This window comes from Lucilia cuprina, chromosome 4, assembly GCF_022045245.1.
Source record: "Lucilia cuprina isolate Lc7/37 chromosome 4, ASM2204524v1, whole genome shotgun sequence".
Classification (NCBI taxonomy): Eukaryota; Metazoa; Arthropoda; class Insecta; order Diptera; family Calliphoridae; genus Lucilia; species Lucilia cuprina.
This window is the reverse complement of record NC_060952.1, coordinates 95,755,898-95,776,279: the sequence shown is the minus strand read 5'-3', so window position 1 is coordinate 95,776,279 and position 20,382 is coordinate 95,755,898. Positions and strand designations below refer to the sequence as shown.

Sequence of the window (20,382 nt, the reverse complement as noted above, 5' to 3'; positions counted from 1 at the left end):
TCCAGAATATATATACTTTATAGGGTCGGAAAATTATATTATAGAAATTACAAACGGAATGACAAACTTATATATACCCTTCTCACGAAGGTGAAGGGTATAATGAAGTGATCACAGATTTTCACTATTTAGTCAATTGGAGCGTTATTTCAGGATCTACAACCGATTTTAGGTTTTTCATATAAAAATGCATTTTTCATGAAGAATAGAAGTGATCAAAGATTTTCACTATTTAGTCAATTGGAGCGTTATTTAAGGATCTACAGACGATTTTAGGTTTCTCATATAAAAATGCAATTTTCATGGAAAAATGAAGTGATCACAGATTTTCATTATTTAGTCAATTGGAGCGTTATTTAAGGAACTACAGCCGATTTAAGGTTTTTCATATAAAAATGCAATTTTCATGGAAAATTGAAGTGATCACAGATTTTTACTATTTAGTCAATTGGAGCGTTATATTTATATATTTATTTATATGTTTAAGGATCTACAGCCGATTTTAGGTTTTTCATATAAAAATGCATTTTTCATGGAAAATAGAAGTGATCACAGATTTTCACTATTTAGTCAATAAGAGCGTTATTTAAGGATCTACAGCCGATTTTAAGTTTTTCATATAAAAATGCAATTTTCATGGAAAAGTGAAGTGATCATAGATTTTCACTATTTAGTCAATAGGAGCGTTATTTAAGGATCTACAGCCATTTTTAGGTTTTTCATATAAAAATGCATTTTTCATAGAAAATTGAAGTGATCACAGATTTTCACTATTTAGTCAATTGGAGCGTTATTTAAGGCTCTACAGCCAATTTTAGGTTTTTCATATAAAAACGCAATTTTCATGGAAAAGTGAAGTAATCACAGATTTTCATTATTTAGTCAATTGGAGCGTTATTTACGGATCTACAGCAGTTTTTAGTTTTTTCATATAAAAATGCAATTTTCATGGAAAATTGAAGTGATCACAGATTTTCATTATTTAGTCAATTGGAGCGTTATTTAAGGATATACAGCCGATTTTAGGTTTTTCATATAAAATGCATTTTTCATGGAAAATAGAAGTGATCACAGATTTTCATTATTTAGTCAATTTGAGCGTTATTTAAGGATCTACAGCCGATTTTAAGTTTTTCATATAAAACGCAATTTTCATGGAAAAGTGAAGTGATCACAGATTTTCATTATTTAGTCAATTTGAGCGTTATTTAAGGATCTACAGCCGATTTTAGGTTTTTCATATAAAAACGCATTTTTCATGAAAAATTGAAGTGATCACAGATTTTCATTATTTAGTAAATTTGAGCGTTATTTAAGGATCTACAGCCGATTTTAGGTTTTTCATATAAAAACGCAATTTTCATGGAAAATTGAAGTGATCACAAATTTTCATTATTTAGTCAATTTGAGCGTTATTTAAGGATCTACAGCCGATTTTAGGTTTTTCATATAAAAATGCATTTTTCATGGAAAATTAAAGTGATCACAAATTTTCATTATTTAGTCAATTTGAGCGTTATTTAAGAATATACAGCCGATTTTAAGTTTCTCATATAAAAATGCATTTTTCATGGAAAAGTGAAGTGATCACAGATTTTCATTATTTAGTCAATTGGAGCGTTATTTAAGGATCTACAGCAGTTTTTAGGTTTTTCATATAAAAATGCAATTTTCATGGAAAAATGAAGTGATCACATATATTCACTATTTAGTTAATTGGAGCGTTATTTAAGGATATACAGCCGATTTAAGGTTTTTCCTATAAAAATGCATTTTTCATGGAAAATTGAAGTGATCACAGATTTTCACTATTTAGTCGATTGGAGTTTTATTTAAGGATCTACAGCCGATTTTAGGTTTTTCATATAAAAACGCAATTTTCATGGAAAAATGAAATGATCACAGATTTTCATTATTTAGTCAATAGGAGCGTTATTTAAGGATCTACAGCCGATTTTAGGTTTTTCATATAAAAATGCAATTTTCATGGAAAAATGAAGTGATCACAGATTTTTACTATTTAGTCAATTGGAGCGTAATATTTATATATTTATATGTTTAAGGATCTACAGCCGATTTTAGGTTTTTCATATAAAAATGCATTTTTCATGGAAAATAGAAGTGATAACAGATTTTCACTATTTAGTCAATAAGAGCGTTATTTAAGGATCTACAGCCGATTTTAAGTTTTTCATATAAAAATGCAATTTTCATGGAAAAGTGAAGTGATCATAGATTTTCATTATTTAGTCAATAGGAGCGTTATTTAAGGATCTACAGCCATTTTTAGGTTTTTCATATAAAAATGCATTTTTCATAGAAAATTGAAGTGATCACAGATTTTCACTATTTAGTCAATTGGAGCGTTATATAAGGATCTACAGCCGATTTTAGGTTTTTCATATAAAAATGCAATTTTCATGGAAAAATGAAGTGATCACAGATTTTCACTATTTAGTCCATTGGAGCGTTATTTAAGGCTCTACAGCCATTTTTAGGTTTTTCATATAAAAACGCAATTTTCATGGAAAAGTGAAGTGATCACAGATTTTCATTATTTAGTCAATTGGGGCGTTATTTACGGATCTACAGCAGTTTTTAGTTTTTTTTGATATAAAAATGCATTTTTCATAGAAAATTGAAGTGATCACAGATTTTCACTATTTAGTCAATTGGAGCGTTATATAAGGATCTACAGCCGATTTTAGGTTTTTCATATAAAAATGCATTTTTCATGGAAAATAGAAGTGATCACAGATTTTCACTATTCAATAAGAAAGTTATTTAAGGATCTACATGCATTTTTTATGGAAAAATGAAGTGATCACAGATTTTCATTATTTAGTCAATTGGAGCGTTATTTAAGGATCTACAGCCAATTTTAGGTTTTTCATATAAAAATGCATTTTTCATGGCAAAATGAAGTGATCACAGATTTTCACTATTTAGTCAATTGGAGCGTTATTTAAGGATCTACAGCCAATTTTATGTTTTTCATATAAAAATGCATTTTTCATGAAAATAGAAGTGATCACAGATTTTCACTATTTAGTCAATTGGAGCGTTATTTAAGGATCTACAGCCGATTTTAGGTTTTTCATATAAAAATGCATTTTTCATGGAAAAGTAAGTGATCACAAATTATCACTATTTATTCAATTTGAGCGTTATATAAGGATCTACAGCCATTTTTAGGTTTTTCATATAAAAATGTAATTTTCATGGAAAAATTAAGTGATCACAGATTTTCACTATTTAGTCAATTGGAGCGTTATTTAAGGATTTACAGCCGTTTTTAGATTTTTCATATTAAAATGCATTTTTCAAGAAAAATTTAACAGATTGGAACTGGTGTAATTAATAACAACTTGTCTTTAATTTATTTAAAAAAAAAACAAATTATTATTTTATTGTATTTATTTGTTTAGCATTAACAATGTTGTACAATTTAATTTTATAGAAAAATTGTTGTTTTTATTTTATATAAAATAAATAATTGTATTTGACATTGTGATACATTTATTAAGAGTGTTTTTTGTTGTTTTGTATTTACACATTTTATTTGATATATTTTTTATATTAATTTTTGAGATTGAATTTTAAAATAAATATTGAAACGTTTTTCTCGTATATTTAGTAAAGGGTGATTGAGGTGGTGGTGTTAGGGTTTTATAATATAATAATTATGGGAAGTTTGTGACTTATTTATTTATTTGTATATTTCGTTCCACTTGGTTGCTATAATTGAAACAGTAAATTGTGATTGTGTATCTAAATAGAAATGCGTTCTATTATAATAGTAATTTGTTAGTTTTTTTTGCGCTTAAAATAAAAGACGGTTGTAAGTTGAATTTTAGAGAGAAAATTTTTTATAATTTTTAGTGTTTTGTTTAATATTTAATATTTATTTAGCTAAAAAAAACTAAAATTCTAAGAAAGAAATGCAAATGAAATCGAAAATCGTTAAATCGTGAGAATTCTAATTCTCAGTGTTTTAAAACGTTAAAATATAAAAACATAAACAAAATGTTAGTGTTGGTAAACGTAAATTTAAAATTAATCGTTACACCTTAAACTGTAGAGCTTGTCCTTTACATTTTTTAAATTTTCCACCCTGTTTTTCTTAGATTTTTACTTAATCCACACAAATAAGAAAATAATTGTCTCATGATTATTTAGTCACAACAATAGAAACTCAATTCTTTATTTGATCAACACAAATATTAATGAAAAATGTGATAAAAAAAAAATAAAATAAAATAAAAAGTAAATAAATTAATAATGAAATCAATTTGTATTAACAATTTGTAAAATACATACAAAGTAATTAGGGCAATATGGGTAATTTAAAATAGTGTGATCATAATTTTCAAAATTTAGGAGAGACACTGTTTACAAGATCAGCCATATTACCAAGGATAACATTTCCCTTTTGTTAAGGGACTAACGTTTAAATTCTATTTGATTATAATCTAATTAAACTACTACTCCCTAATGGCTAAAACGCCACACGATCACCCAGTAATTTTAATGTAAATAAAATGAATAATTCAAATTTAGTTTACGAAACACTTTCTTGAAACGTGATCATATATATTTATTTAATCAAGAACTTAATTTATATATTAATAATTATTAAGGGGAAGGTATGCTTAACAAAAAATGTTACGATTTCTAAAGAATCAATTGAATCGTTATTAAAAGATCTTTAAACGGTTTAAGGCTTTTCACTCGGATTTGCACTATTTTATCAATAGGAGTGTAATTTAAAGATCAACTGGAGTGTCATTTAAAGATCAAATTCTACAAATTTGTTATGAAAATTGAAGTGATTTAACTACATATTTAGTTAATAGGACCGCTATTGAAGGATCTACAGCCGATTTAAGGTGTTCATTTTATCGATCGCACATATTCACTATTTTCTAAATTGGAGCGTTTTTTAAGAATATTTATAAGGTTTTAGGTTAATTAATTATTTAAAGATCTACAGACGATTTTGAGCAATACTTCTCTAGTTCGATGATAATGACGTCTTCTTTGCCATTAATGACGTTAACATTTGTTTATATTTATATGTAGGTATAACTAATTAATTGATAAAAACGATATGTATTCCACAAAAGATTATTCTCAAACACTTGTTAAAACCCAACAAACAATTTATATGTAAATAACACTAGTAATATTCTAATATACTATTAAAGTTCAATATAACAAATAAATTTCAAACAAATTCCCCTAAAAACTTACAAATTACCAATACGTTTAAGCAATTACTAATTTCAAAAAATCTTTAAATGATAGCATTAAATTAAAACTTGTTATTTTCAAACTACATGTGTTAAACGCATACTTATATCTAAATAAGCAATTAAAAAGCTATTGCAAATTTCAACTTAAAAACCCCCAACTTTAAAAAATCCCCCGTTATATTTATATTAAACTAAATTACGTTAAAACATTTGTTACCTTCAACGCATACAAAATATGCCATTTTTTTTTTGTAAATTATTTCTTAACACACCAGCCGAAACCAATAAATACCAGTTTTACGTAGTTTATGCAAAAATAAGTTCAATGTATTTTTAAGCAAAAAAAACTTTACATACATTTTCTACAGGTGATCAGCAGCGGTAATTTACTTGTCATTCAAAAATCGTGTAGCAGGCGTCAACAGCAGCAATAGTTTTTGTGTTTTAACAACTCGAAACGACAATTAAAACAAAATGCGTTGTCGCGTATGTTCTGATTGTTTGTAGACGACAGAGAAAATTAAGGTAAAAATTATTGTAACGCAGGGATGGAAGAAATCATAATAGACTAGAATATAGACTAGACTATAGACTAGACTATAGACTAGACTATAGACTAGACTATGGACTAGACTATAGACTAGACTATAGACTAGATTATAGACTATAGACTAGACTATAGACTAGACTATAGACTAGACTATAGACTAGACTATAGACTAGACTATAGCCTAGACTATAGACTAGACTATAGACTAGACTATAGACTAGACTATAGACTAGACTATAGACTAGACTATAGACTAGACTATAGACTAGACTATAGACTAGACTATAGACTAGACTATATACTAGACTATAGACTTGATTATAGACTAGACTATAGACTAGACTATAATAAGTCTATATTATTCTTTGTTTCATGGCATAATTATATATAGATATATCTACCGCTTAAACCGTAGAATAAGATTGTGGCCTTAAGTTTTTATTTTTATCCCCGACAGTTTAATTTAATCATCAAATAAAATACATAAGATCACTACAACTTTCCATCTCTGTTCCTACTACCCAGTGCAATAATAATCACTATAACAATAAAAAGATGTTTTAGCACGAATTGCATTAAATGATCTCATTTATATAGTCGAATAATGGAAAAAAATCTACATAAAATAAATGATGCAATGTCATTATGATAATTAGGAGAAAAATTAAATGGCACACGTTTCAAAAAGATTATACTAAAACGTTTTTATTTGGCAGTTGGCACGTGATCGCGGTGTATGAAAAAAAATTTAATCAGCGATTAATAACCTATGGACTCGCAATTAGTATATTTCAGATATGACCGTATTTATGACTACTTCAATAATTAAAATAATCTAACATTATATTGGAGATCATAACTATTTGATATTTATCAAATAATTAAAAATTTGTAAATATTTGTCACCCACCCAACTAAAAAATGTGACGTTTACTAAAATTATCAATTTAATTGTTTTAATAGGGATTTTTTTTTAAAACAAATAATGGAAATTTTGCTTTATGAAATTATTTTATACTTTCGATTTTATTATAGTTTTTGATATAAACATTCTTATCATTTATAATATCCATATCTGTCATGTTACTCAATATCTGTCATGTTACTCGATTTTTTATTAAGAACCAAACATTTTTAAAATTTAGTAAAATATTATTTTTTTATTATTTAAATCACACTTGGTGACACTTACGTCTCAATTTTCAGTTATTTTTTTTTAACAATTTATTAAGTACAAGTTTTAAATTTTTAATTAAACTTGATTCGCATGTAGTATTTGATGTAAAACATTTTTACTCCCAATGAAAAACATACATAAATTGGAAATTACGTAAATGATCTACTGTTTGACTCCTTTTGGACTGTTTAAAGACTCCTTTGCGAAAATAGTGTCACTTTCTAACAAGGCGAATGAAGTCACTAGTAGTCGAATGATAGGAGTTTCCTTCTAGTGGTGAAGCTTAGAGTATCTAATTAGAACAATCGATAGCAAATCATTAACATCGCTGTAGGATCATGAATTTAATTCGGCGTGTCGCCCAGCGAAGTTGTAAAAGTCTAGTAGTTTCTATATTAGTCTGACGAATTTGGAAAAGTTCACAAATAAAGGAGAAAATATTCTCAGGAGAACCAAATAGGATTAGTGAAAAGATATGGCAAAGCTAAAACGAATTTATGGTCTCTTTGGAGCTGCTTATAGCAGGATTCTCACCTGAGAAAGAGAAGCTTGAAGTTGTTAAAGTCTTCACTAGTAGTTTCTATATTAATCTGACGAATTTGAAAAAGTTGACAAAGGAAATAATGTGTCAAAGCTAAAACGAATTTACGGTCTTTATGGTGCTGCTTCTAGCAGGATTCTCACCTGAGAAGGAGCAGCTTAAAGTTTTTGGCTATTGGAAGAAAATCCAAATGTAATTATTGAAGCTTCTTTTAGAACGAAGTAGGGATAAATTTCTGAAATATCCAATAAAAATTCTTAGAGAACATCTTCTTAGAAACTCTCAAACTTAAAAAGGAAGAATGCGGCCTTCTCAATGTTGTTTGTCTTTGTTGCTTTTAATCGACTTCCTGTACTGATAATGTTAAAGAGAACCAACCAGAATAGTCGATCGAATGCTGTAAAGATGACATCAACAGCTTCAATTTAGTTTGTCACTTCGTTGGGAATAGATTTCTACCACATGAATTAGATTCACTAGTATCTAATTATGGTATTCCTCAAGGAAGAGCAGTGAAATTATGAAACTATCTTTACAGTCTTTTAAGACTATATTGAGATTTATTCTCACGAAACACAGGAATTAATAGGATTCTTAGAAATTTAAAGGCTCTTAAGCGTTAAATTGAAGCTACTATCCAAATCTAGGAGAAAGCAAAGGATATGGATGATTCTGGAATATCCAGAAAAAATCTGTGACCATATCTTCTCAGATCTTAACACACGAAAAGAGTCTTTGGACTTTGACGTGTTAAGTTAATAAAATTACAGGACAATCTCCGGTATACCCGGATGAAACGGCGATCTTTTAAGGTGAGAACGAGGCACAATATTGCAAAGCACGGACTGGAATGCACAAAGGAAGGAATCTTGAGGGAATTTCCTTTGCATCTGTCGATCTCATCTTAAAGCAGTTCAGAAGGGAAAGGAGGACGAGAATAACGCTCCAACTGCCAAAGCTTCCAGCTTAGCACCCAAACTACTGGCCAAACGAGGTAGAAACAAAAGCATTAGGAAGATTCATGCTTAATCACCAATGCTAACACCATATACCGCAAAGTTCGAAACAATCTGAGACCTCCTCTATCCTTTTTTATAACATCATGCCTCACGAAAAGAGGAGCTAGATTTGGACGTGTTGTATGTGAAGAAAGTGAAGAAAATTAGAGGAAAATCTCTTTCGTAGCGTGAAGGAGGTACATTCTCTCAAGGCACCGACAGCATATCGCAAAGTTCAGAAGAACTAATTATGACTTCTTAAAGTTGTCGGTCTAAAACATAGATGGCTCGGATCTTAACACCACTAACCATATAGATAATTTGCACCCAATTGAAGATGAAAAATATTGATGATCCAAGTTTGACGACTATAATGATCATTGTTCAAAAATTATTAATTTGTTGTAAGTTGACAGAAGCCTTGTAAAAGGAAGAAGTTAGTTAGTTAGTTATCTCAGAAAAGGCTGGTACATATTATAGCGAATATTGGTAGGATCTTAAGAATAATTTTGAACTAATTCACCTCAATAGCGATAAAGACGAAAGCGAACGCAATCAACTTGTGAAAAACTTCCTGCAAGATCTAATATTATCAATGAAAACGCCCATGAAAGTAATCAATCTAAAAATTATTTTAATATCAATGGCGTCAATGATCCAAAAAAGGAAAGCTAGCTCTAAAGATGATTAGGACTCACCAGACATAGAGAGGATGAAAAAATCGTTATGGAGAATCTGTATCATAATTGGGAATATCTCTTCGATTTAAGGATCAGTATCATAATTGGGAATATCTTTTCGATATGAATAATGATTGGAATTATCGTGAGAAAAACTTCTGCTAGAAACGAAGATCATCAGGAAAAACCTCTTTTAAAGTGATCAAACCTCAAAAAAGGATAGAGACGATGAAAAAATTGTTATGAAGGATAAGTAACATCGTTGGGAATATCTCTTAAATTTAAAGATCAGTATCATAATTGGGAATATCTCTTCGATATTGGTAATAATCGAGATAATTGTGAAAAAAATCTTTTGGCAGAAACGAAGATCATCAGGAAAAACCTCTCTTAAAGTGATCAAACCTCAAAAAAGGATGAAAAAATCATTATGAAGTATCAGTATCATCATTGTGAATATCTCTTTGATTTAAGGATCAGTACATAGAGAGGATGAAATAATCGTTATGGAGGATCTGTATCATAATTGGGAATATCTCTTCGATTTAAGGATCAGTATCATAATTGGGAATATCTCTTCGATATGGGTAATGATCGAGATAATTGTAAAAAAAAAACTTCTGACAGAAACGAAGATCATCAGGAAAAACCTCTCTTAAAGTGATCAAACCTCAAAAAAGGATAAAGGGGATGAAAAAATCGTTATGGAGGATCAGTATCATCATTGGGAATATCTCTTCGATTTAAGGATTAGTATCATAATTGGGAACATCTCCTCGATATGGGTAATGGCAGAAGCGAAGATCATCAGGAAAACCTCTCTTAAAGTGATCAAACCTCAAAAAAGGATAATCGTAAGGACACTATTGAGAAATATAGATTTGAACCTAAACATGGACAAAACAGAAAAGACCGTAATGGAATGGACAATACCGATCTAAGACAACTGTTTAAAAATGGTGTCTTTGAGGAAATTTACCAACATTTTGCCATGAGTATATAAACGCAAAAAATCTCTATAAATTTTCAAAACGACTAAAACGAGATTTTTTAGTTTGTAGGTCAATTGTTTTTCTCCCTCTAACAAAATTTAATTTACTTTCATTTTAACCACAGAAACTTTTAAAAAATCATACACGCTAAGGAAAAGTAATCAGTGTTGTCTTATTTACTCGTAATAAATATTTATGATGTTGGAATTTACAAATGAATGGCAGGCAGACAACGACTCTAGAATAATTTGATAAGAAATCAAAAGCAATAAGAACAACAACAAAAAGCAGTAGGCAACAAGTCAAATAATCAAAATTGTATTCTCTCTCGTTAATTATCTTGTATTTGTTTTTATCTCTCTCTGTTTTCAATAATAATAAACAGCAACAACATTAATTTGACACATTATGATTGCTGGTCAATAGTAAACAGCTGATTTTTTGCATGTTTTGAGGTTTTTATTATATTTTTTTTTGATAACAACTTGTTGTTGTTTTTGTTGACATATATATAGAGAGAGAGAGGAAAACTGTTTGCCAAGTTCCAAAATATTTTGCTTATTTACCTTAAACAAATGCTAATTTAACAGTTTTTTTTTTTTTTTTGCTTGTCAAAGGCGCAAAAAATTCATTAACAACTGTCAGCAAACTCTAATAAAATTTTGACAAACAGTCTATAGTACTACTCCCACTTGTATTACTCTTCACACTCTTGTTTTCAAAACAAACAAACAAACAAAAACCCATCCACAAACAAAAAAAATTAAATCGGAAAAGCAGCCACCACAGTCATAGACCATTTAGTAGACAGACATCAGTGTAGTCTGGTCTTGACCGTGTGCATATGAAATTTTAAAAAAAAGTGATAAATTCCATTTAAATAAGAAAAAAATATAATAATAAAAACAGCAACAACAAGATGTTGGCGCAAAAATCCAAAATAATATTGAATACATTGTTGTTATGCTGTCACAAGGAATAAATATTCGCAAAGATTCCCAATTATATAGAAATTTTTTGTTTTGAAAATAAAACGCAGAATGAATAATGAAAATGTTTTAAACTTAATGGAATTATTTGAAAAAAGTGTATTTTTAAGAAGTGTGTGACAAGTGTATTGGATTGTCCAAAATAATTTTTTTAATTTGAATTAAGAAAGTCTGCTTTAAAATGGTAAATATCTAAAGGAAATCATATATATATGAAGCTAGTCTGAATAGTCTAAACAGATTTTTATCTCAGATTGTTGTTGGCTACTAATCAAATGTATTATATTCACTAGATAACAATAAATAATTTTGATTCAGGTTAATAACCTCAGAAGTTGGCGTTATTTCAACATTTCTCTTAAAAAGGTAGACGCTAGAACAATATCGTCTGTAACAGAACATTCTCCTGTTTAAATTGAGAAATCTATTGATTTCTTCCCATTCTTTCCCCGATTTATTAGATTTACAAGGTCTTTAAGGATCTATTTTATTAACCGTTTAACAACAACTTAATTTCGTCTAAAACAAACCTCTATTTTTTGCTTTTGGAACCTTTTAGAAGAACTTTTTGACGATTATACATCAAATTCATGCTTGTCGGTCCAAAAACTTACTAAAACGATTTGGAAAATTATTTTCCCCATTCTATTTCCGATTTATTAGATTTGCAAGGTCTTTAAAGATCTCTCTTATTAACCCTTTACAACAATTTAATTTCGTGTAAGACAAACCTCTAAGTTTTTGCTCTTATTAACTTTTGGGAGAACTTTTAATAACGATTAGACATCAAATTCGTGTTTTTCAGTCCAAAAACTTACTAAAACGAAAATTTTGTACAGGCATTTTAGGGTTAAGGCAACAACAACAATATCATGTTTATTTGACTATAATGGAACACTCCTATGGATAGTACCCATATGTTACTGTATAAATAGGGAAATAGGTTGATTTGACCAACTCCAAACCTCAACATTCGTAATATATTCTAAATTTTTGTTCTCTGGGTCGTTATGGTTCCCTGCAATTGACTGTATGTGGGTGGAAGTTTCCTTACATATGTTCATGCTGTGAACATATGTAAGGGAAGTTGGAAGTTTCCAGTGTTGTTCTCTAGGTCGTTATGATTCTCTTAAATTGACTGTATGTGTCTGAAGGTACCTAAAAGAAACATATGTTCATGTTGTGAACATATGTAAGGGAAGTTGTAAATTCATTAATACTTTTGTTTTGAAATTTGACGTAGTTGCTGCATTCTATTTTTAACTATATATTTTAAGCATTGATTTCCTTTCAGTATCACAGTGGTCCAGAGTTGAAACTGTTTCGGTTTCCAAGGTTTGTCGAAAGATTTTTTAAGTTCCACCAAACCTGTATAAGTCGTGTTGCAAATCTTCCATACCGACTTAAGAGTATAAACACTGATAGCTTCGAGGAATCCCAGTACTTCCTGAAATACTTTATTTTTGGCGATTTGATTAATATCAGCAACTATGGTTTAAAACTTGGATTTCTGTTGGTAAAGTTGGAGGATTATTATCAGCCAGTAATCTACTCAAATCTCCAATTGCTCACGATGAATTTACTGATTTACACCGGCATTATACTTCGAAAACTTTGTATAACCTTTTGGTTTTGTTCTCATTTTCAGCGGAATACCACTCCTATGACTTTTCAATCACTGGAATACCACTCCTATGACTTTTCAATCCGATCTATCTTAGACATAGTTATTTGACTTTCCAGTCCAAAAAGTTGGAGTATTAAGTTGCAGAAGTGATATTAAGATGCTTAAATTTAGCAGTCTAACCAGATTTCAAAGATAACTTAATATATCTTTCCTAGTCTTAGAAGACTAGGAGTTAATTAGCAAGAGATGCTTATATTTAGCAGTCTAGCCAGATTTCAAAGATGACTTAATATATCTATATATCTATATATCTATATATCTATCTATCTATCTATCTATCTATCTATCTATCTATCTATCTATCTATCTATCTATCTATCTATCTATCTATCTATCTATCTATCTATCTATCTATCTATCTATCTATCTATCTATCTATCTATCTATCTATCTATCTATCTATCTATCTATCTATCTATCTATCTATCTATCTATCTATCTATCTATCTATCTATCTATCTATCTATCTATCTACATCTATCTATCTCCCTGTCAAATACATAATTTTTCCTTTTATTGACGGCAAATTTTGAACTTTTGTGAATTTTGCTTTTTTTGAAATTCCCTGTAATATTTTTTAGAATTACTTTTCAGTGATTGACAATTTAGAATAATTATTTATTTATTTATGTTTATTTGGCTGTTTGCCTTTTTCACCTAAACATTTCACATAAACAATTTATTATTATTTAATAAATAAATAAGTAAGTATATGTGTGGGCTTCTGTTGGAAAGTGTTTTTAGTATTTGAAAGTTCAATTTTTTATTTATTTTAAATTTAATTACATATTTATTTAAGTAATCATTTAATATTTTTAATTATTTTCTATAATTTATTTATCATTAGATTTTTTACAAAAAAAAAAAATCAGTAGCTTTTTGGTAAATAACTAATTAATTGCAAAATGTTATTCGTATTTAATGGTTATTGTTGTTTAAACATATTATTAAATAATTATTATACAATTTTAGTGTTTTTATGACGCATTTATGAACCCTACACCACATACTGTTGGGAGGACAATACACGTTTGTAATGCTATGTATACACGGTTGTTAGATCTGACAACGTTGGCAGTAAAATGCGCAGAAAATGTCTAATAATACAGTCAACTTACATATTTTGTCTTGCAATATTTTAGGTAATGCTTTTTCTGACAACGTTGTAAAAGAAACTTTGTAAGTTCAGACGATTAATAGATATTTTCTGAACATTTTACTGACAACGTTGTAAGATCTGACAATCGTGTATCACGGCTTTAAGACCCACAGTAAATCTGTAGGTTTTCAGAAACTTTTCTAAAATAGCATTGCATTTTAATAATATTTTTAAATGAAGTATTATTTTGAGTTAGGATCATTTAATTTTAAATCATATTATCTATAGAGTAGCGCATCATACGATCGATTATGATCGTTTCAAAAATTCTTATTTGTTTTTGTTTTATATTGTGGTTGATTTTTTTTTAATTTGTTCAAGTTTTTTTCTGTTATTTTTAGAGTCATTGGACTCTAATCCCCTGAACTGTTCAAGCGTATGTTTGATTATTTTTATTTTTTTCTTTAAAATTCTGTGTAGACGATCACGTGGATTAAAGGTTTATTGTCTTATTATTTAATTAATTTGTAAATCTACTTCCTATTGATGTAAATTTTTTTTAAAACAAGAATAATTCCAATTTCTTATAATTGTAAATTTAAAATCGATCTGCAATCAGTAAAATAAATAAAAATCTAGCTCCAATTGAGAAAATAGTAAAAATCTCTTGTCGATTAAATTTTCCATTAAAAATCAATTGAGAAAATAACGACATTACTTAAATTTTCCACGGAAAATCGATTTTTATAAGAGAACACTATATAGTCTTAAAGAAAACCCCTATTTCGCATCTCAGAAGGAAATTGTGACATTTATCGAAATCGGAATAGAATTTAAAAATGTATTTTGATCGTTATCGAATGTTGCTATTTGGATCCTTGTTTTCGATTCTTATTTTTAAATCAAAACAAAGAATTATAAATATAAAATCTAGAGCGGATACAAATTTTAAAGTAGACATTTTAAATCAAAATTATCGCCAGTTGGCAAAATATTTACAAACAAAACAGAATCAAAATAAAAACACAATTATAAAAATCTCAGTTAACAACAACAAGAAAAGATCAAAGGGGAAGTAATTATAACACATTGAATTGTTTTGTTTTCTCTGCTTCTTCTGTATGTTAAGCAGTGATGTCAACTGTACACAACCAAACAGCTTAAATAGTAAGCTGAACTGAACTAGAACTGAAGTAGAACTGAACTAAATCTGAACTCGAAATGAACTAGAACTGAACTAGAACTGAACTCGAAATGAACTAGAACTGAACTAGAACTGAACTAGAACTGAACTAGAACTGAACTAGAACTGAACTAGAACTGAACTAGAACTGAACTAGAACTGAACTAGAACTGAACTAGAACTGAACTAGAACTGAACTAGATCTGAACTAGAACTGAACTAGAACTCAACTAGAACTGAACTAGAACTAGAACTGAACTAGAACTGAACTAGAACTGAACTTGAACTGAACTTGAACTGAACTTGAACTGAACTTGAACTGAACTAGAACTGAACCAGAACTGAACTAGAACTGAACTAGAACTAGAACTGAACTAGAACTGAACTAGAACTGAACTAGAACTGAACTAGAACTGAACTAGAACTGAACTAGAACTGAACTAGAACTGAACTAGAACTGAACTAGAACTGAACTAGAACTGAACTAGAACTGAACTAGAACTGAACTAGAACTGAACTAGAACTGAACTAGAACTGAACTAGAACTGAACTAGAACTGAACTAGAACTGAACTAGAACTGAACTTGAACTGAACTAGAACTGAACTAGAACTGAACTAGAACTGAACTAGAATTCGAATTCAGTTCTACTTCACTTCTAGTTTAGATATTGTTTATATTTTTGACAAGTTTACTCTACAAATAATATCTTCTTTTCGATAATTAAAAACCGCTAACTACCCCATACTGATTAACTGAGAGCTGTGATTAATTTCAAAACAAAAAGAGAGAGAGAGAGAGAGTAAGATTTACAATTTAAAAAAGAGCACTAAATGTTAAAGCTGGGTTTTAAATAAAAAAGAAAACACCAAGTTGGGAATAAAATTTTATCAATCTTGAAATTTAGTTTAACAAAAGCAACGCTAAACGGAAAGTGAGTGTTTGGTTGCTTGGTGCAGAAATTTAAAAAAAAAAACAGAAAACCAACAATAAAATACGTGTAAAATGGCCGAGGATTTATAAACGGAGGTGCTTTCTTAAAATTTAAAATAAGTAAAATATTTATAAAAAAAAAAAATAAAAAATAATAATAATAAAAAAGTAAATAGTAATTAATTGAAACAAGTGTTAAAAAAATAATAAAATAGAAAGTCATTAAAAATAGGCAAAACTGTAGATAATTAGTTTTTCTAGAATTTTCTCACAAAAGGAAAGTGTTATTTTCAGCAGCAAGTAAATGATAATGCATTTTTTGCATTTATTAAATGAAGCTATAGGTATTTGTTTAAAAAATATAAATTATTTTATGTTTTTATTTTTATTACAAAATAATCTTTTGTGTACGTTTTTCTAAAACTTTAGTTTTTTTCCTGTTATAAGCTAAATACCATGTGTATAGTTTTTTATTGTTTTTTTTTGTTATATTCTTGTTTGATCGTAGAAATCAGTATATAAGTGAATATATATGTATGTATATAGTTTTGTCAGCAATCAGCTGTTATACAAATATTTTGCACACTTTGTTTTGTTTGAGATTTTTTGCTCTTTCCCTCTTTCTGTCTCTTTAACGACAGCATTTTAACGTCTCTCTCGCTCTTTCTCTGTTTTGATAAGTGTCTCGTTGTTGTGTGTTTGTAGTTTTCTGTTAGTAAATGTAAGATAAGCCGGCTAGTTAGTGACGTATTAGAAGTATTAGCAGCTGTTTAAACTAAATAATAGAAGATCTTTATTAAATTAAAACGTTAACGGAAACGTTAAATGTTCTTCATATATTCGTTCATTAAAAATGTCTCAACTTCTCCTTCAGAGGCCCCCACAGTTACATATGTATAAGATCAAATCTATCAATAGTTATATTTCAACTTGAATATCAGTTTAGATAGTCAAGCCCGTTATGTTTAAAGAAGATGGATGTTGTTCACATATTCTTCACTGAAAACAACACTGCCGACTCCTTTCATTGTATTGGATCCATCAGAATAGTCAAGGGAATAATTGGCAGCACCAGTTGTGAGAAGAACAGAAGAATTGATAACCATTTTAAGAAGTAGTTCTAGTCGGTTCTAATCCAGTTTTTCAACATTCTAGTTTATTTATAGTTTCGTTTTAGTTTAGTTCTAGTTCAGTTATAGTTTAGTAGTATTTTAGTTGTAGTTCATTTGAAGTCCAGTTCTAGTTTAGTCGTAGTTCAGTTTTGGTGCTGTTCTAGTTCAGATCTAGTTTAGTTTTAGTTCAGTTCTAGTTCAGTTCTAGTTCTAGTTCAGTTCTAGTTCAGTTCTAGTTCAGTTCTAGTTCAGTTCTAGTTCAGTTCTAGTTCAGTTCTAGTTCAGTTCTAGTTCAGTTCTAGTTCAGTTCTAGTTCAGTTCTAGTTCAGTTCTAGTTCAGTTCTAGTTCAGTTCTAGTTCAGTTCTAGTTCAGTTCTAGTTCAGTTCTAGTTCAGTTCTAGTTCAGTTCTAGTTCAGTTCTAGTTCAGTTCTAGTTCAGTTCTAGTTAAGTTCTAGTTAAGTTCTTGTTCAGTTCTAGTTCAGTTCTAGCTCAGTTCTAGTTAAGTTCTAGTTAAGTTCCAGTTAAGTTCTAGTTAAGTTCTAGTTAAGTTCTAGTTCAGTTTTAGTTCAAATCAAGTTTAGTTCTAGTTTATTTTCAGTTCTGTTCTAGTTCAGTTGTAGTTCTTTTCTAGTTCTGTTCTAGTTCTGTTCTAGTTCTGTTCTTGTTCTGTTCTAGTTCTGTTCTAGTTCTGTTCTATTTCTGTTCTAGTTCTGTTCTAGTTCTGTTCTAGTTCTGTTCTAGTTCTGTTCTAGTTCTGTTCTAGTTCTGTTCTAGTTCTGTTCTAGTTCTGTTCTAGTTCTGTTCTAGTTCTGTTCTAGTTCTGTTCTAGTTCTGTTCTAGTTCTGTTCTAGTTCTGTTCTAGTTCTGTTCTAGTTCTGTTCTAGTTCTGTTCTAGTTCTGTTCTAGTTCTGTTCTAGTTCTGTTCTAGTTCTGTTCTAGTTTTGTTCTAGTTCTGTTCTAGTTCTGCTCTAGTTCTGTTCTAGTTTAGTTCTAGATTATTTTCAGTTCTGTTTTAGTTCAGTTGTAGTTCTTTTCTAGTCCTGTTCTAGTTCTGTTCTAGTTCTGTTCTAGTTCTGGTCTAGTTCTGTTCTAGTTCTGTTCTAGTTCTGTTCTAGTTCTAGTTCTGTTCTAGTTCTGTTCTAGTTCTGTTCTAGTTCTGTTCTAGTTCTGTTCTAGTTCTGTTCTAGTTCTGTTCTAGTTCTGTTCTAGTTCTGTTCTAGTTCTGTTCTAGTTCTGTTCTAGTTCTGTTCTAGTTCTGTTCTAGTTCTGTTCTAGTTCTGTTCTAGTTCTGTTCTAGTTCTGTTCTAGTTATGTTCTAGTTCTGTTCTAGTTCTGTTCTAATTCGGTTTGAGTTCAGTTCTAGTTTAGTTCTAGTTTATTTCTTGTTTAGTTCTATTTCAGTTCTAGTTCGGTCCTAGTTTAGTTCTTACTTAGTTTTATTTATAGCGATCAATACAATAAAAGAAAGAAAGTTTCAAATAAATTGTAAATTATTTAATAATATTTTGGGAAGCTCAGTATTTTTTTTAATTTATATAATTATTAAATTAAATATATAATTTAGTATAATTATAGATTATATTATTTATTAACAATATTTTATTTTTTTTTCTTATTGTTTTCAGTTTTAGTAATAAATCACTTTTTAAAATAAAAAAATATAATTAACATAAATCTTTTAAATAAATAAAAATACGTCATAATTTTAACCACATTATTGTTATAAATCATAAACAATTTATAAAAAAAATAAAATAAAAAATATTGTACTTAATTGTACTAGAGAATTTAAAAAAAAATCAAACAGATCTCAAAGATAATATTAAATTTTAAGTTTATAGATAAAAAATACAAAAACATTGACAAAACAACAAAATTACAACAACTTTCAAATGATAATAATTTAAAAAAATAAGATTGCAAAAAAGTAAAAAAAACAAGAGCAGTATAGTGTAATTAAGTCAAAAACAAATATTTTGTTGAAATATCTTTTTTAAACAGTTTTCTTTATAATCTCCAAGAACATCTCTACAAAAAAAACGTACAACAACAATAAAAAATATTTCTATATAATCTAAAGTGGAAAGTTAAATCTTATCTTAACAAAATAAATTTCTTAAAAAAAGACAAAATTTTAATCATATGATTTAATTTTGAAAAGAATTTATACAAAAATTGTCTATAATTTATAATATAATTAAAAGGAAATTTATAGAATTTATACTTAAATTGACAAATAACTGTAAATTTTTAAAGAAAAACTCCTTTTTTAAACAACTTTGTCATTGACACTTCTGAAAACTATAATAATAAGAATAAGAATACTACTACTGACTGCTACTACGACGTAAGTACTAAAAGTAATAACAACAACTTAACTTTAACTGCTGCTACTTAACATTAACATTGTCGTTGTTGTTGTTTATTTCACTTGTGGGGGAAAATGGTGGCTGCTGCTTTGCTGACTGCTAAACATTGACAAACTTCAGCGTAACGTCTGTCTATCAGTCTTTTGAAAGCGGTGAATAAAACTTCAACGAAATTAAAATTAAACGCGGAATACTTAAATGAAAAATATAAAAAATAATTAAAAAGATATATAAAAAAAAGATTTAAATAAATTAATAAAAACTATCAAATTTTGTTAACATAAATAAATTTTAGTGTAAATTTGCGCAATTATTTTATATATTTAAATTAAAAAATGTTTATTTAAACTATAATCTAAAACAGTGCTGTGCCTACTTAATAATTTTATAAAGAAAATTGTGATATTTATTTAATATTTAAAAAAAAAGAATTTAACAAAAAACAAAAAAAAATTTAAAAACAAAATGAAACCCCGAAATGTTTTGGAAGACTCCGGTGCTAAGGAAACGCTGTTAGCGGTGCCGAAATTTACTGTACAGCCGGTGCGTGTTCAGCCCAATGGCACTCCTTTGGATATTGTTACCGAGGATGAGGAGGAGGGTTTGGGCTATACCCATACTTTGGTAAGTTTTCTTAAATTTTTAAAAAGTTTTTTAAAATAAATTTCTATTTTAAGTTTCCAATATGTTCCAAGTTGGTTCATTTCTGGTTCAGTTCTAGTTCAGATCTAGTTCGGTTCTAGTTCAGTTCTAGTTCAGTTCTAGTTCAGTTCTAGTTCAGTTCTAGTTCAGTTCTAGTTCAGTTCTAGTTCAGTTC

The 20,382-nt window shown here is 28.7% G+C and overlaps 1 protein-coding gene and 1 long non-coding RNA gene across 3 annotated transcripts in view; both read left to right on the top strand.

The window, feature by feature from the left end:
- The first annotated feature begins 10,949 nt into the window (after positions 1–10,949).
- On the top strand, positions 10,950–18,864 carry LOC124419373. The gene is made up of 3 exons (XR_006940522.1): positions 10,950–11,366; positions 16,058–16,427; positions 18,822–18,864. It is a non-coding gene; the product is annotated as an uncharacterized LOC124419373 (long non-coding RNA).
- Positions 18,865–19,035: 171 nt separating this feature from the next.
- LOC111685943 (chloride channel protein 2) overlaps positions 19,036–20,382 on the top strand; it is a 35,323-nt gene continuing 33,976 nt past the window's right edge. The window contains exon 1 of one of the 2 annotated variants that reach the window (XM_046948497.1): positions 19,036–20,189. In XM_046948497.1, coding sequence (XP_046804453.1) covers positions 20,031–20,189 — 159 coding nt within the window. In that variant the 5' untranslated portion in view covers positions 19,036–20,030. The remainder of the gene's footprint in view (positions 20,190–20,382) is intronic. The other variant, XM_046948498.1, reaches the window with a different exon arrangement.